The sequence below is a fragment of the Symphodus melops genome (genome assembly GCF_947650265.1).
Source record: "Symphodus melops genome assembly, chromosome: 20".
Lineage (NCBI taxonomy): Eukaryota > Metazoa > Chordata > Actinopteri > Labriformes > Labridae > Symphodus > Symphodus melops.
The window spans coordinates 20,420,760-20,438,810 of record NC_136710.1 but is presented as its reverse complement, the minus strand read 5'-3'; the positions used below and the strand labels follow the sequence as shown (position 1 = coordinate 20,438,810).

The window sequence follows — 18,051 nt, the reverse complement described above, 5'->3', positions numbered from 1 at the left end:
AGGTGACCCCCCTTTGACCTCACTAAACTCAGGTGACCCCCCCTTTGACCTCACTAAACTCAGGTGACCCCCTCTTTGACCTCACTAAACTCAGGTGACCCCCTCTTTGACCTCACTAAACTCAGGTGACCCCCCCCTTGACCTCACTAAACTCAGGTGACCCCTCTTTGACCTCACTAAACTCAGGTGACCCCCTCTTTGACCTCACTAAACTCAGGTGACCCCTCTTTGACCTCACTAAACTCAGGTGACCCCCCCCTTGACCTCACTAAACTCAGGTGACCCCTCTTTGACCTCACTAAACTCAGGTGACCCCTCTTTGACCTCACTAAACTCAGGTGACCCCCCCTTTGACCTCACTAAACTCAGGTGACCCCCCCTTTGACCTGACTAAACTCAGGTGACCCCCCTTTGACCTCACTAAACTCAGGTGACCCCTCTTTGACCTCACTAAACTCAGGTGACCCCCCCTTTGACCTGACTAAACTCAGGTGACCCCCCTTTGACCTGACTAAACTCAGGTGACCCCCCCTTTGACCTCACTAAACTCAGGTGACCCCCCCTTTGACCTCACTAAACTCAGGTGACCCCCCCCTTGACCTCACTAAACTCAGGTGACCCCTCTTTGACCTCACTAAACTCAGGTGACCCCCCCTTTGACCTCACTAAACTCAGGTGACCCCCCCTTTGACCTGACTAAACTCAGGTGACCCCCCCTTTGACCTGACTAAACTCAGGTGACCCCTCTTTGACCTCACTAAACTCAGGTGACCCCTCTTTGACCTCACTAAACTCAGGTGACCCCCCCTTTGACCTCACTAAACTCAGGTGACCCCCCCTTGACCTCACTAAACTCAGGTGACCCCTCTTTGACCTCACTAAACTCAGGTGACCCCCCCTTTGACCTCACTAAACTCAGGTGACCCCTCTTTGACCTCACTAAACTCAGGTGACCCCCCCTTTGACCTCACTAAACTCAGGTGTTTAATATATTTGAATAATGTGTTTTTGATTCATCTATGAATAAACGTGAGGTGACCCGAAGGTTGGGAAAGCCTGCCCAAGGGTACACAGGCAGAAGAACAGAAGTGTGTGGTGCTGCAGGAAACACATTTAAACTGTCAGTGAGTGTCGAGGAGAGTTCAGTCTGTAGATATCTGCTATATAAAACTAATGATTGATTATTGATTATGATGTGAAGTGTGAATGAAACCTTTGTGTAGCAGACTAAAGAGTCATGTCCAGTCCAACGTGACGTCTGCAGCTTCAAGGATTCACACACATAAAACATGAAATAAAACAGAGAGGCGGAGCTAAAGGAGGTCAAATCTTTAGTCTTTTCCAAACTTGACAAACATTTAACGATGTGAAAGAGGAAGCTGTGTGGCGTTAACTCAACACATGTCACATTCAACATTCAATAAAAACCTGACGTGCAAACACAGAGACAGAATCATCCAGAGAAGAGCACATCTTTGTTTATTAAAGGTCCAATCAGTCAGACTGACAGGACTGCAGTACTCTTTTTAAACACCAGGGGGCAGAGGTACACACTGCTCCTCTAAGCCATGTGTAACTGTTCTCTCCCTCACATATCTGTATTGATTTTGAATAAATAATCAAACAGGAAGTCAAACTTTAAATAAATGCTTTAAGTTAGTCAAATATAAAAAGTCTTGCTGCATGGCTTCTTTCCTCCACTTTGTTTCTCGTCCTGTCGTCTCCTCGGAGAACATCTTATCAAATATGATGTAAACATTTCAACATGTCAAACACAGACTTCTGTTCTTACGTCCACTCGAACACATTTTTGGCTTTGTTAAAAAAAAGAAAACAAACAAACAAAGGAGTGAGCGAGAGGTTCACAGGTGAAACGTTTCCTTCCCTGCAGACTGACCTCAACATGTTTATCTACCTGCTCCGTACCAAACACATCTACATGTCGTCACGTCTGCAGCAGGTCACCTGACTGTGGCGTCCACATCCATCAGGTGACAGAAGACGAGTGTGCGCTCCTTAAATCTGTCCCACTTCCTGTTATAAAAGCTCAGAGTTTGCATGCTGGGGGTTTAAAACATAAAATCACTGCATCACACACTTGTCCTTCTGCTGTCTGGCGTACTTCCTCCTGCGCTGCTCCAGACCTCGCTCCAGGCGCTCGTCTTCCTCCAGAGCTCTGAGGACCACAGTCAGAAAGAGAGAGCATCCATATCTTCTGCTCATGTGAAACATGTATCTTCATTCATTGACTGTGACGTCGTGCGTGTGTGTGTGTGTGTGTGTGTGTGTGTGTGTGTGTCTGACCCTCTCTCCTTGGCGTCCAGGTTGTGCACCAGGTCGCTCCTCTGGTTCACCAGTGAAACCAGCTCCTGCAGCAGCAGCTGCTCCCTCACTTTATCGTCCCCCGTCTTCTGCCACTCTGCAACACACACACACACACACACACACACACACACACACACACACACACACACACACACACAGAGTCTCAGGACACACTCAGGCTGAGCTGTGAGCGCTCTGATTGGCTCTTACCTTCAACGGCCATCATGACCCTCAGCTCCTCTTTCAACAGCTCAAACCTCCTCTCCAGGTCCTCTTCCTCCAGCCTGTCAGAGACACACATCAAGAGTGTGTGTGTGTGTGTGTGTGTGTGTCTCTGTGTGTGTGTGTGTGTGTGTGTGTGTGTGTGTGTGTGTGTGTGTGAGTGTGTGAGGTGTGTGTGTGTGTGTGTGTGTGTGTGTGTGTGTGTGTGTGTGTGTGTGTGTGTGTGTGTGTGTGTGTGTGTGTGTGTATGTGTGTGTGTGTGTCTTACAGCAGCTGCAGCTGGTCCTGCCTCCGTATTAAAGCGTTCTTCTTGTTGACCAGTGTGAACCACTCCTGGATCAGACGCTCCTCCTCCACCTTGTCACTTCCTGTCACACAAACATGGCGTCAGCGTGCTCCTGCTGCTCAGCCAGCTCGTCTGACTGGACTCATGTGTCACCTGTTTCCAGCAGCTGTCGGAGCCTCCTCTCCACCACGCCGGCTCTGCTGTCGATGTGGTTCTGTTCGCCCTCCAGAGCCTCCATCTGACTCAGCACGTACTGACTGGCATCCTGCACACAGGTCGGCCCGTCAGAACAGAACCAGCTCCACATGTTCATGTGCAGGAGCTGATCACCCACCTGGCCTTCTGCTCGCCCCTCCTCCCCTGCCGCCGCCGCCGCCGCCGCCACCGCCACCGCTCCCTCTGTGACACAAACAGTCAAACACTGAACACCTGACAGGTGTGCTGCAGGAGCTGAGCAGTCCTGTCTCTTTAAACACTGAACACCTGACAGGTGTGCTGCAGGAGCTGAGCAGTCCTGTCTCTTTAAACACTGAACACCTGACAGGTGTGCTGCAGGAGCTGAGCAGTCCTGTCTCTTTAAACACTGAACACCTGACAGGTGTGCTGCAGGAGCTGTGCAGTCCTGTCTCTTTAAACACTGAACACCTGACAGGTGTCTGTAACCTTCCCTTCACTCTCAGAGAGAGAAATAAGAGAGGATGAAGCTCCAGCAGCAGGTGTTTCATAAACATGGATGAGACTCACCAGGTTCGGACTTTCTGCGGGTGATGTCACTTCCGTCCGGCGCCGCTGCGACCTGCAGACAGAAGAGTTCTTTAAAGGTCACATGACGATTGAATCATGCTGTCAATCAAATCAGTAAAACACGGATCACACCGCTGATGTTTCTCCTTCGTCCAGGGATCCACTTCTCCGCTGTGACCTCCTCTTCTTCACCAGGTCGGCGTCTTTGACGTGACAGAACGCCGACTTGGACAGGAAGTGAGTCCGGGGCGGCGCCACAGGTATCTGCAGGCGTTTGGTTCTGGGAGGAGGAAGCACGTCGGTGCTGGTTTGACTCTCTTCTGCAGAGTCTGTGGGCTCCAGGCTGATCCCCTCCTCCTGCAGCCTCTGGGTGCAGTAACGCACCGCCGCCTCGGGGTCCTCGGGGGTCTCCCTGTCCGCCGCCACCGCGTAGCTGGACTCGCTGCTGTCCTTGTCGAGGTGCCGGATGCTCAGCTGCTGGCCGGTGAAATGTGTGCGGATCTGGTTGAGGTAGGTCATGACGATGAGGCGGTCCGGTACGGCTAACATGACCATGTCTGAAGGCTCCATCAGACGGGAAATACCCAGGTCAGCAAAGCCGTCAAACGCCTGCAGGAGGACGGGATGGAGGGTCAACAACACTTACACAGAGTGAGCTAACGAGCTAGCTAACGATCTGATCAGCGCTAAAGCTCGAAGATGCTCAGAGGTCAAAGAAGACCGAGAGGAGGCGAGGTTGTAGGAGACGTAGAAGAGGAGGGTTTGAAGTGGACTTCTTGGAGGAAGTGAGTAAGGATGATGACGACGGGGGGAGTTATGAAGGCGGGGGGGGGGGGGGGGGGGGGGGGACGGGACTCTGACCAACAACATTACTGTTATGTTTCAGCTGTTAAAGTCTCATATCTATTATTATAAACACACTCAGAATTTACCTTTTTGTTGTTTGACTTGATGTCATACGGGTCCAACATTTCATAGTTTCTACACAAAGAAACAGACATATAGAGTTAATACCTGAGTAAGGTCCTCCTCATGTTCACGACTCACACTGAGTGTAATGGATGGTTTCCAAAAACACAACATTTAAAGTGCTTCTTACATCCGTTCTGGGTGGAAGTGATGTAAGATGGCGCAGAAGGCGAAGCCGTTCCTCCACGATGTGCTGAAGTTGGTGATCTTCACGCCCTTGTGACCCTGCGTGACCTCCTGACACCACTGCAGCAGAGAGTGACTGGATGTCACCAGGCTCGGACTCGCACTCACATTCTGCAGGACACACACACACACACACACACACACACACACACACACACACACACACCGATCATCATCAACAACGTCTCTGCTGAGCTCTGAACCAGGAACCAACAGGTTTCACAGTGAATAATGCATGTTACATACGTCTGACGAGCTGGCTCCATCTGCACGTGTCTTTGGACCTGTTTGTTGAGGCAGGCCTGCAGGTTGTCCTGAAGATGTGTCTGCGTGCTCAGTTTTCCTGGAAAGACACAAAAACACAAGTTAAATAAACTCCAGAAGATCTTTGAAATGATGAAAGACGACGAAACACTTGTTGATAATTAAACCGCACACAGGTTAAACTGTTAGAAATATGATGATGTGAAACACACATATCACTGTTATGAATTCACCTCCCCACACCTTAATGTCATCTGACTAACCTTACCTGTGTTGTTCCTCTAAACAACCAGCAGCTACTTCTACTGACACAAAGCCAAAGTCCAACTCTTCATCCCTCAATTCCTTCTTTGAGTTTGAGTCCACATGTTCACCGTCCTTCTCGTCCCCGACGTGCAGCCAGTCATCTGGAGAGGACGCAACAGTACAGGACCTGTCCACCTCTGCTCCCAGGACTTGTTCCATGTCAGCGAGCTCGGACATCGCCTCAGCAGCCTTTTCAAGTTTGTCTGAGACGACAGGTTTATCTGTAAAGGTCCAGCCTTCAATCATTTCTTCCAGTGCCTTTGCCGTATCTTCAGCAGAATCTGCGTGGGGAAACTCTTCCCCCATCGCTGCCAGAACTTCCCGCTCCAGCTCGGACGTTGCATCCTCTTCTCCTTGGACTGTGACAAAATCACCGACAGAGGCCACGCTTGAATCCATCGATGGTGAACCCTCCTTTGGTTCCTTGCTGAGGACGGATGTGTCGTCCGGAGATTTTTGGGATGATTCTGTCCCTGGGGGGGAGAGGTTGTCTGCGGGTTGTGTGCTATCTGAATAGGTCGCACTGAGACGTTTCTTTGTCCGAGGCAACGGGACGAGCGACCCTGACCGCTCAACTGATTCCTGACCGATGCTGTCAGCTGCTGTGTCTGAACGGCAGGAACCAGAGACTGTAGAGTCACCTGGGAACGAGCCACTCAGACGCTTCTTAACTCGAGGTTTTGGTACGGGTAAGCTCGATGCTTCTTCTTTTACTCGTCCACTGCTCTCAATGTGTTTTCTGCTTCTCAACTTTACAGGAGCCACTTCTTCAGGAGACGCTTCATCACTCCGAACTGTTGAGGAAAAGGACGGAGGACCGCCGTCTCTAAGGCCAGCCTGAGAAGAGTCCTCTATAGATGTAATGTTTTCAGGAAAAGATCCACCGAGATGTTTTCTGGCACGAGGCTTCGGGATCCGAATAATTATATCTTTGTTACTCTCTGAGTCCGCTTTCTCTAACGTAGCCTCAGAATTGTCTGAAGTTGTGATGTTGATCGTTTCAACAGACGTGTCTTTAGATACAGTCGTCTGCTTTACTTCTTCTGTATGACCAATAGCACTGTCCAGAATCTGGGTTGGTTTTACAGACTCCTCATTTGTAACCTTCGATTTTTGTTCAATATTTTCCTTTTCAAAGTTGGTTTTGCCAGACATTCTTGAAGGCAGTCTCTTGCCACGTTGTGGAAGACGTATCTTCTTGATAATTGAGAGAGAAGTAGTTTGCTCAACAGGAAAGATATCCGGTTCTTTCATTTTGTTGACGCTCTCAAATTCTTTTATTTCCAAAGAAGGATTGAAGTTAGAAGAGTCCTGGACAGAGGGGCTTTCCACCGAACACTGCGTCTTTTCTTTGTCCTTTGAGATGACCAGTTCTGTGTCTCCACTCCCAACAGAACTGGTAAGTGTTAGGTCTTTGGTTTCAAAATGTCCTGAAGGAATAATTTCGGCAGCATTTTGAAAAAGTTTGCCAATGGTCTTGATTTCGTGAGCTTCTGAGTTTTGCTCACAAGGTTGAGTAAGAACAGGATCAGGAGTTTTTGGAGCAGACGGCACGTGGGCTTTTGGAACGGATGAATCTCTGCTGGATCGGTCTTTCCTCCTCAAAGGTTTGCAAGGGGCAGGTCTTTGTGGAGTATCAGGAGGCAAACTACCATCTCGTCTTTTTCCATCAGAAGGAGGAACTTCATCTACGGACATAATCACAGGTTCAGTCTCTGCAGCATTTCCATGGCCCCCTCTGTCTTGTTTTACTCGAGTAACAGGACTGTCTCTGACGTGATCATTCTGAGGAACACCTCGAAGAATTGAACCGTCTTGTTCTTCGTTCTTCATGCTGCAAGATGTGGAAAAGGCTGATTGTGGGGCAACTGTCCCAGCAGAAGCATCCAAAGGAATTTTCTTGGCCGAGACACTGTCAGTGTTTAGTTTCCGGTCTGGTGTTAAACTGTCCTTCCTTCTGAGTGGTCGTACTGGAGCAGTGCGCCTTTCTTGATCACTGACTTTCAGTGAAGGTTCTTGAACTTTTCTCTTTGGTCTTCTGCCTCGCTTTGGGACAACTATGTCAGCTTTTGGTCCAACTGGACCAATGTCCTTCAAATCAGCATGTTTGTCCATTAGCATCTCCCTGTGTACATTAAGATCTGCCAGGGATTCATTTGTTTCAGGTAGAAGGGAAGAGGCAACCGTTTCTTCCATGCTTGTTTGTTGGGTGCTTAAGGAAAAGAAAGGAAAAGCTTCAGAATTGGATCTTTCTTTGTCATGTAGTTATACCATGCACCTCAACCAACTTCTGCTCAACCAACCAGACAGCAACTCAAGCTTATTGCATAACCAGAACAAAACCATCCATTTCAAACTGCCTTCTCGGCTTTTCTCATGCAGACTCTCACAAAGACGACAAAGCAGCACATCAAAGACACGGTGACAAAGTTAACCCCGGTTCAGAACAACAATATACTCACTCCACATCGCAATACCTTACAGCTATTATAAATAAACTACCATCACAACTTCCAGAGTAGCAACACTCCAAAGCAAACGGGACATTGTTATGACCAAAAATGAGGGACACTGCCACACCATGCAACCAAACCCTGGGTCAATGTCCTCCAGCACTCACCCGTCATCCAGCTGTGACGTCCACACTGTTTTAATGTCAGCCTGTTGTGTCTCAGTCTGGTGTCTTACTAACAAACTTTCAATATCCCTTGATTTGTGAACAGAATCCTGCTCTGTCAGGGAAGTCTCTGTTGTCTGAGCAATACTGACGTCTTGTTCATCTTCGTCCTTTGAGATTTCAGTGATATCTGCCTCCGTCAGTGGTGGCCACTTCTTCATGCTTGCGTTCTTCAAAAATCCATCATTGTTGTCAGTGATTGGTGACAGAGAAGCAGACTGATCACATTCCAAGTCCAACATGTATGGCTCGGCAATTGTTGGGTTTTCAATGTTTTGATTGTCTTTAAACGGGGCCTGTAGTTTCTCTATTGGAGTACCGCTGTGTGTGCATTCAGGAAGAAACACATCTGATGGTGTCAGGGTTGTGTCTTTGAGATCAACCGAGGGGGCGGCTTTTTGTTGGTGATCCACTTCAGCTACAGCAGAGGTAGATGGCCCCAAAATAGATGCTACTGTTTCATAACTGTGAGACATGGAACCATGCAGAAACAATGGATTTAGTGATGTAGCTGAGCACTGAAGGAAATCAGTGACTATTAGAATCACTTCATGCAAATGAAGTCCAGTTTTTATGTGATGCCAAACATTGACATGATGAAACATGATACACAGACTCTAATAACTGATGTACTGTTACATGCTTCAAACATTTGTTTCAGGGTTTACACTTACCCTTTGTGGAAAACACCCACAATAGCCTTTACTAATCCTGAGCTGTCTTCCTCTTTTGCCGCCAAAGAAGACGCCTGTTTTTCAGTCAGTGTTCCCTCTGCCTCCAATACTTCCCAATCCAACACTCTCACTGGCTCTGATGCCTGCAGCGGTTTAATCAGTGTTTGGGCTTCGTCTTTTGCTCTAATCTCTTCTTGGGGTTTGCTGAAAACCCAAATATAAACGATTTCAATGAGATTCAAACAAGTCACGCATCCATGCAATAAAACATGTGATGAACAGCCTTCCAAAGGGATTCAGAGATTTGCGTTGTAAAGTTTCAAAGGCTACTGTTCATTGGTTCAAACAGTCCAATGTTAGGCAAACACTACGCTGGCCAAACACACAGCAAACGAAGCTACAGCAACAGGCTCTTCCACTTACCCGTCATCTACACAAAGGTCTACGTTTGGCTTTGCTTCACCTTCAAATTTGCCATCTGCCATAAAAGCAAATACATTAAAATACACGAATAGAAACAAGGTAAAGAAAAATGAATACAACTTCATTCCTAACACCGTCTCACCGTGTGCGAGAGCTTTGCTGTGTATGGAAGGAACCGCATCACTTCTTGCATCGTTGGGATTTAACTGTGTTGACTTTGCATGAGGCAGTTCTTGAGATGAATGCTCCTCAGAAGAACAAGGGAGTGGGATGGTCATTGTTTCTTTATCAGATTGATTCAGTTTTGAAATGCTGGGAAATCCGGGACTTCCAGTCAAATGTGGACATGAAGGAGCCATTGCTCCCATATACTTCAGTTCTTCTTGTCCATGTTCAAGTTTTACCCCAATGTTATCAAGAAGAGCAATCCTCTCATTCTGCTGTTTGTCAAACAGAGGTGTGCTGTGTGTTAGCTGAGTTTGTGTACCTGTACTTTCATAGCTAAGCATCCTTGCTGATGGGAAACCCTGGATGCATGAAACACATGGAGCGGTTGTGTATAAGCTGATGATGTTTGGTGGTCTGTTTAACACTTGAGCAGAGGGCAAGCCACAGACTCTGGTCTCTTTTGGGCAGGATGTCACTGATGTCACCATGCTTTTTAGGTTAAAGTAATAAACCTGTTCCTGTCCAAAGTGTGGCACAAACAGGACTGCCCTCTTCTCTTGATGCTTCATTAGGATTGTTTCCATTTCATCTAGTAACCATGTGCTTGGGATTGTTGTCATGGATGCAAATCCCCGAAGATTTGATGCGCTGGAGCAGCATGGTACAAAACTTGTCATATTGGGTTCAACCTTGGATTTAGTTTGAGGTGCAGAGGGAAACCCAGGGATCCTGGCAGCTTCTGGGCAGGATGGTGCAAAGGCCAACATTTTCTCCACAGTTTTTAAGTCTTGATCAAAACTGTGTATCATAAAAACTGTCTCCTTCGATGGCTTAGCACAACAACTGTGTGGCTCAAAGAGCCAGTGGAGTTCAGAGGCACATTCGAAGGATGACAATCCAGGATGGCTGGATACTTTGGGACAAACAGGTACAAGACTCAGCATATTGTATCGGGGGACAGACGGGACGCCTGTAATTTGTGACGCTCTAGGGCAGGAAGGAACCAATGAAAACATTGTGTTATGTTTGACTATGCTCATTGGCCAGTTGTCAATACTAAACTGAATTTCCTTTTGCGGTCTGTGCACAATTAAACCGAGTTCAGTAGCCCATCCCTCCTGCTTCTCTTCAACAGATGAAAATCCAGGAATGTGAGAAGTTAGAGGGCACAGAGGAAGGAGGCTGACAACACTGAGGCCATAATACACAATTTTGGGATTTGGAATAGATGGGAAACCAGGAATACTTGATACTTTAGGACAGGAGGGAACGCAGGAAAACATATTCCTCACTATCTTCTTGTTATAGTTTGACGTGTCCAATATGATCCCTGTCTTTGGTTCCTTTTTCGGCAAAGATATTTTTTCTGTATTCCAAATCAGACTCCTATCCAAATCAACTGATGGGAATCCAGATATTTTGGAAACTTGGGAGCACGTTGTAAAAAGACTGATAATGCTTGGTGCAAAATAAACAGTTGTGGGATTAGGACAAGAAGGTAATCCTGGTGTTCTTGCTTCTTTTGGACAGGATGGTACGAAGGACACCATTGCTTTTATTGCTGTCTTATCTCTTTGACATTTGCCAATCAAAGACACCTGCCTTCCTTGTCTTCTTGGTGCACATAGTGGCTCCTCGTTGGTTGTCCACTCTCTTGAGTTATCAGCAGATGGAAATCCTGATATTTGTGACATTTTTGAGCACACATTTAATAGACTGACCATATTTTCCATGATATTGGTTTCAGGTCCAGAAGTTTTAGGACAAGGGCTCAAAAGGCTCATCTTATCTTCCAGATCTGATACAGGAGTTTGGGGAATCGAGGGGATGCCTGTTATGCAAGAATATTTTGGGCAAGTTCCTACCAAAGCTCCCATTGGTATACTTTCATCGTTCTTCTCCCTTAGTGACCCTGTCATGACAGCAGGTTCGCTTTGCATTTTCCTCTCTAAAAATGGTCCTTGCTGGGATTCCCATGATCTGATATAAGCTTCACAAATGGATGGTGAACCAGGTATAACAGATACAGTTGGACAACAAGGACTCATGTAAAACATATTTGGGCCTCGACTGTTCTGTGGTACAGACGGGAACCCTGGATTTCTGGCTTCACTGGGGCAAGACGGTACCAGTAAAACTATTTCCTTCTTGTTCTTTCCATCATCTTTTGATGCACAAAGCTGTAAAACTTCTTTCTCCTTTGATTGCTTCTCCCAGATCGCCTTTTGACCTTTAAACAGTTGATCGTCTTTTTTGACTGATAATTTTGATGGCATGCCGGGGATGTTGGTCAAACTGGGACAGATGCCCAAAAAAGTGTGCTGATTGAACACAGGGTTTGTGTTGTATGCAACAAGTTCTTCACTGGATGAGTATTTATTTTTTTCCATCACTTCTTCCACTTGATCTATGTTTCCTTTGAAACAAAGAGAATCTTCAACTTCATTATCCTTTATTGGCTTATCCTTGCTATTATCCCAGCTCAGTTCACTGTCCATGGATGTTGGGCATTCATTTCCTTGTTCACTTGAAGAAGTGAATTTGAATGTGCCTCTTATTTTTGAGCATTCAGGCAACAGATCTACCATTCCAGCTTCAGTTTTGCCATTTATTTTATCCGTGTTTTCTGATATTGAAGGTTGACTCGTAGTAGTGCCAGCATCAGAAAACGATGGGACTATCCTGATCATTTCTTTTAAAGTTTTAATTCCCTCCATTGATTTGTTTAACTCTGTAGCCACCTTCGGTAGCTCCTCCCATTGTATAGGCTTGTCTGTTGGACATTTTACTGGTGTTGTCTTCGGTAGCTCCTCCCACACTGTGGTTCTGTTGGTGGGGTATTCTTGTAACTGCTGCTCATTGTTTTTTATTTGGGTGTGGGATGGGAGTTCTGCCATATCAGCAACAGTTGGGCCTGATGCCTGTAGTGAAACCATGTTTTCAGTTCTAAAAAGGAGGTAAACACAAAGTTATACTCAGTGTTTTTTGATGAAAGACTGAAAAAAATTGATAACATTTCCCATAGTTTCCACTGCAATTCCATTCCATGGCAATTATCTTTGCTCCACAAAATAATTTACACATGCAATGAAATGCAAATCCATGCAATTTCCACAATTGCTTTTCACACCACACTTTCTTCAGTCAGTATAAGAATAAACGACCACTAAAGCCAATAACGTGCACTCATTGCAAAAACAATATCACACCATATTATTTACCAAGACGGACTAACTAACTGCTGTAAAACAGACAGTTTTGTAAAAGCAACATTGCTTCTTGGTTAAACAAATTCTCCATGGAAACCTTTTGATTTAGTCGCAGAAGCACCATCGTTGAACTATAAGAAAGAAATGGCGCTACCTTAAGAGGACTTTATAAATAAAATCATGCATCACTTCATTACACTTAATTGAAATTGACAAACGCAGAACGAAACAATTACTCTCAGAGCATCTCATAGCCTTAATCCACAGAGTCATACAGTATATTAAAGACATTGCACAACTTCACTGACAAAGTATGAAACCATTATTCTCCAAAGTGACAACAGCAGACTGCATATATCTCTTCTGATACGATGACAAATATAGTTCTGGAGAATCCTTTCGCCCCAACAGGCAGAAGCAATGGCCAAGCATTAGAGGTTCAGGTTTGGTCAGCCACAAAATAACTCAGGTATACGCTAAGTACAGCACATACAAAATGCTAATTGTGCTATAAATTAGTCCGTTAGATGCAAATGCATTATTCATGGAAATGCATCAGTGTGCAAACCAAACAACCCACCTCTTCCTAACACTCAAGATTAGTGGCATGTCCGGGACTGAATGCCACATACTGCAATGCAAGTTTCTGAAACAGAGTCGAAAAGCATTGAAAAAAACTTCACCTCTGACGATGCAGAGAAAACTCAAACTCTCCAACTCACTCACCCTTTTTCTAAAACTGCGGTTTCTTCAGCTTCGATCGGTATCCATGAGGCTTGCATCTCCAAAGGTGAGCAAACATCCATGGCCAATTTCTTTGTGCCAAGATCTACGCTGATTGGGCTAGCTTCATTCAATAACGTCTCAATTTTACCAACTCTAGAGGAATGCTGATTCAGTAAGCTTGTAGAATTTGATAATGCTGAGCCTTTGGCAATGGAATCCTCTAGACAGGTTGTGCCTCCATGTTTTACACCCTCTTGCACATCTTGGCCAGGGATTATAAATTCCATTGACCCCTCTCTGACAGTCACCTCGGAATATTTATTTTCTTCCGGTGACAGCAGTTGACCTGTCAGGTTTTCTGTTTCCCTTTTAACAGTTTTTGTTCCAGACTTTAGTGAAGGAGGTGATTTGTCTGAGCAAACCTGTCCTGAATGGCGTACCGATGGAGCCCCATAAATAGAAGCTTCCTCTGGGCAAGATGGCACAATATTCACCATACTTTCAAGCCCATCTACATCTGATGTAGTCACTGATGAGGGGCCAGTACTGAGAAAAATGTTTGGACAAGAGAGTGCCTTCATTTTATCTTTCTGAGGAGCACCATGTTTAGCAATTGCCTCTGGCCAACCCATTTCTTTGGGATCAGAATCGACAAACACTCTTGAAGGCAAACCAGTAATACTTGACTGTGTTGGGCAACATGGCACCAACTGTGCCATTACTGGATTTTTGCCTGTGATGGCGTCACCATCTTGGGGTCGTGGAGCAGCTGGAAATCCAGGGTTTAGGGCTTGTCTTGGACATGATGGCAGCATGCTCAACATAATTTCTTTCTCCCTATTCGACATTTTCTGAACTGTAAAATCTTGTTGAATAACTTCAAACCTTCTGTGAACTGGCTTCTCCCAAATTAAATTCCTTTCTAAATTCCAGCAATCATATTCTTGTTCCCTATTTTTTGCAGGTAGACCTGGGATTTTACTGTGTTCTGGGAAACTAGCAAAAGATTTCCACATGCTGAGAGCCTCTTTCAACAAAGCCTTCACTGGTCTCTGTCCTACCTTTGAGGGTATTCCATGAATAAGAGAGTGTTTGGGACAGGGCGGCAACATTGAAATCATAATTCTAACGAGTACTTTTTCTTTTAAATACGTCTTCATCAAGTCATGTACTAGTGGCAGTCTCCCAAGATTTGTAAATGGCCACTCATCCCAATCACTCCATTTTGCATCATCAGAGTCATTGTGGAATCGGGAGGCTATTCCACAAACCCTAGATTGTTTTGGACACGTAGGCAGCAGGCTGACCATACTTGGTAAAGGTTCCAACATCTGACATAGTCCTGATGGAAAGCCACTCAAACAGGCAATGTGAGGGCAGTGGGGCAATATGGTCCTGTGTCTAAGTGGTAGTCCAATAACTGTTGATTCCTTGGTACAACATGGCATTACAATCATTATAGCTGGATCATCAGCTAATGGGGCTGTCAAAATAGAAGGAAACCCAGACACACTAGAAATATCAGGGCAGGACGGTGATAACGCATTCATCATTTCAGCAGACTTCTTATCATATGACAGACCTGTAGTCAGGGACTGCACTTTCCTTTTTATAAATTGGTTTTCCAACTGCAAACTTTTAAAAGAAAACCATTCATTGCTAAACTGGAAGCCAATCTTTGAAGGTAAACCTGGGACTCGACTATGCTTGGGAATTGAGGGAATTATGTTTACCACACTGGGGTCTTTTCGTGGAGCAGAGGGTATCCCACAAACTTGAGCTTTTTGTGGGCAGCTTAACAAAATATCTACCATATTGTGATGGGTTCCTGTGTCTGTTGGCATCCACTGAATGATGTAGGTTTGCATTTTCTTCTCTGGTATCTTTTTGATAGATTCTTTTAGGGCATGCCAATCTTTGTTATTTGAGAAGTTTTGGTCACGTGATGGCAAACCAGGAGTTTTGGACTCTTTAGGACAAACAGGCATCAGACTTACAATGCTGGGTATCACTTTCTGGGGTCTTGTGGGAACTCCCCAGAGGCAAGTACTCACAGGACATGAGGGTGACATTGCCACTGAACAGAACATTTCTCTTTCAGGAGTAAAACTAGGAATTGTTGCCTTCAAGGGAGAAGGTGGTATCATATCCACCATTTGTTTTATATGTTCTTTGTCCTGATATGACTTTTGAACTTGTCCATCTGTGATTAATTCCTCTGCAAAATGCCAGCTGTCATAATTTGCCATAAAACCTTCTTTAAAAGGCATACCTGCAATTGTTGTCTCTTTGGGGCATGTAGGAAGAAGACTTGCCATATTTGGAGTACTTGGAGCCTCCTGCACTGGCACAGAAGGAAACCCCGGCACCCTGACCTTTGTAGAACATGTTGGCCGCAAGGAAACCATGGCGTTATTGATATTAGGATCACTGCCAACCTGTGCCTCAATACAAGACATGTCCAAAACTAATTCTTTAGTCTGCAACGGTAACTTCCACAGAGAACACCTGTCCCAAACACTCATGTCATACCTTGTCATTGTTTCAGAAGAAGCTAATCCTAGAATTTTAAAAACTCTGGGACATGTAGGTAAAATGTTGGCCATGCTTGGCTCACGCTTCAGAGCCGAAGGAAATCCAGGAATACTGGCAGACCTGGAGCAGGATGGGGTTAAGTCAACCATTTTAGCAATTCCTGTTCTGCCTGTATAAAGGGAAGTAAAATAACCTGATTTCAGGAGTAAAGGAAATCTCTTGCTTGGTAACTTTTGAAAAGGTGAGCTCCATTTGGTAGGCCAAACTAAAAGTTGAGATTCATCGAATGATGGAATACCAGGAATCTTAGAAAATTGTGGGCAACTTGACTGGAACACTATCATACTCGGCACTCTGACGGTTCCTTCGACCTGAGTTTCAAACTTCACAGTGGAAGGTAAATGAGAAACAGATCTCCCTCTTAGAGACAACTGTCCAAGTTCCATCTTAGATACGCACAGAGACTTTTCCTCTACGCTGACTGCAGAGCTGGGTTCCTGTGTTATTCTCCCATCCCTGCAGGACTGCCTCTCGTCAAAAGATGAAGACGCATTACCAGTTCTCTCTTTTTCTAAACAATGTTCTTGATCTGAACCAACACTTTCTATGACAGACAATTCAACTTTCACTTTAGATCCTTCTCTCACTTCTGATGACTGGTCTGACATAGGCTTCTGTGCTGAGGAATACCTTAGATGAGAGTCCAGTCTTGGAGGGGCTTGGTCAGAGGCAGGTGTGCTGCACATTGTTTGCTCATGAATACTGGGGACTGGAATAGTAGGACACATTTCTTTAGTGTCTCCTTGGGGCTTTTCACTCTGTAGGGTTTTCACAATGGACTGTTGTCCAAACTGAACTTCAGCTTTTGTGTTCATCGCCATTGGCAGAAAAGCAGAATCGGCATCTCTGGGATGAGGTGAATTGTTTTCATCTCTGAAGTATACCAAAGATTCATGTCAGAACAACTTGTGCTTTAGAAATTCTTGAAAATGAACGAGCTAAGACCAATTTAGTAATCATGATGTTCAACACTGACACAAACTTGGATGCATTAAGGACTGAAAATTTGGGATTTAACTAAGCATACTAAACTTACCCATCGTCCATTGTTGCAGGTTCTTTGTTATGGCTCACTGCTGTTCTTGCAACTGTGTTTGCGTCAGACACTGCAGCAGTTTTAGGAAAACGCAACAAAGGTCCCTGGAGAGATCTGGATGTAGGTTGTAGTTTTGTAGGAGATACTTGTTCAACAGGCTCTGGTTGGACTATCACATTCCCTAACTGAATGGACATCTTGGACTGATGATCTCTTGGTTTATGTGAGAGCTCCTTGTCTGAGGCAGATGTGTGAACTTGGAGATCAGGGTTTCGCTTAGCTGAAGAAGCGAAGTGAAAGGGAGGAACTGTCGGCTGGACGATTGGGAATGTCCTTGTTGACCTTGATTCTGTCTGAACCATCTGTGTCTTAGGCATCTCAAAATATTTAAGTCCTGGGGCTGAGGGCGTTGTGGGGTTTGGGGGTAAAAGTGAGGCCATACTCTCAGGCCTGAAGGAGAAACAAATGAAGATTTGTAAGGACTCACAGATTCACTCCAGTGCAGTTAGGCTGTGTGTCCACCAAAGCGTATTGTTTTGGTGAGCCAACCTATTTTGTCCATTCTTTGCAACGGGGGGGGGGGGGGGGGATTTGTTTTTACACAACCATACAAACACCAGCCTCTCTCTGTGGTCACGATTCCAACCACAGTTCATGAGAAGGTCGGACAAATGCCAGAAAGACCAACTGTCCCGTCTACATGAACACGTTCAGAACAAAAACAACAACAACATCATGCAGCTGAGATTGTTTTGCGGGTCCTTCCTGCCTTCGCCCTCCCTTCATTCAGAACAAGACCCGCAAGTTCTCCGGCATGTTCTCTGATGAATATAGCAAACAGACGCAACTGAAGCCTACACGCTGAGAAATGGCTCCCTGTTGGCTGATTCAGAAGAACCCTGAGTGTTTCACCTGGGAAACAATGATTTGGTGGACACAGGTCCTAATGCAGCCCATAAACACACCATACAGCAGAGCCATGTGATGAACCACAGCAGCAAGAACTCGGTCCTGAATAAATACTCTACGTCATCACTGCCAGATCAAACACAATCATATGACTTTGACAAGATGCTTCAAAGTAAAAGAACAATTTTAAACTTGTATAAACTGGACAGCTAAAAAAAAAGTAATAATAAATGTTTCAGCCAAAGGAAACTATAGCAAGCACAGGAAGTCTGCAGATTTTTAAAATAAAATCAGACTTTTTAAGGATTAAGGATATTTTTTTTTGTTGTGGG

The 18,051-nt window shown here is 45.3% G+C and overlaps 1 protein-coding gene across 6 annotated transcripts in view; it reads right to left on the bottom strand.

Moving 5' to 3' along the window:
• Positions 1-1,460: 1,460 nt before the first annotated feature.
• The window catches only part of ehbp1l1a (EH domain binding protein 1-like 1a), a 29,584-nt gene continuing 12,993 nt past the window's right edge, over positions 1,461-18,051 (bottom strand). For 4 of the 6 annotated variants that reach the window (XM_079371786.1, XM_079371787.1, XM_079371788.1 and 1 more), the window contains 19 exons: positions 16,811-17,260; positions 13,180-16,647; positions 13,034-13,099; positions 9,219-12,190; positions 9,077-9,131; positions 8,654-8,857; positions 7,923-8,444; positions 5,265-7,514; positions 4,979-5,075; positions 4,677-4,843; positions 4,510-4,558; positions 3,710-4,186; positions 3,578-3,629; positions 3,168-3,232; positions 2,987-3,098; positions 2,816-2,915; positions 2,536-2,609; positions 2,305-2,419; positions 1,461-2,176 (listed from right to left, as the gene is read on the bottom strand). In XM_079371786.1, coding sequence (XP_079227912.1) covers positions 2,083-2,176; positions 2,305-2,419; positions 2,536-2,609; positions 2,816-2,915; positions 2,987-3,098; positions 3,168-3,232; positions 3,578-3,629; positions 3,710-4,186; positions 4,510-4,558; positions 4,677-4,843; positions 4,979-5,075; positions 5,265-7,514; positions 7,923-8,444; positions 8,654-8,857; positions 9,077-9,131; positions 9,219-12,190; positions 13,034-13,099; positions 13,180-16,647; positions 16,811-17,260 — 11,389 coding nt within the window. In that variant the 3' untranslated portion in view covers positions 1,461-2,082. The remainder of the gene's footprint in view (positions 2,177-2,304; positions 2,420-2,535; positions 2,610-2,815; positions 2,916-2,986; positions 3,099-3,167; positions 3,233-3,577; positions 3,630-3,709; positions 4,187-4,509; positions 4,559-4,676; positions 4,844-4,978; positions 5,076-5,264; positions 7,515-7,922; positions 8,445-8,653; positions 8,858-9,076; positions 9,132-9,218; positions 12,191-13,033; positions 13,100-13,179; positions 16,648-16,810; positions 17,261-18,051) is intronic. The other 2 variants (XM_079371790.1, XM_079371791.1) reach the window with 2 other exon arrangements.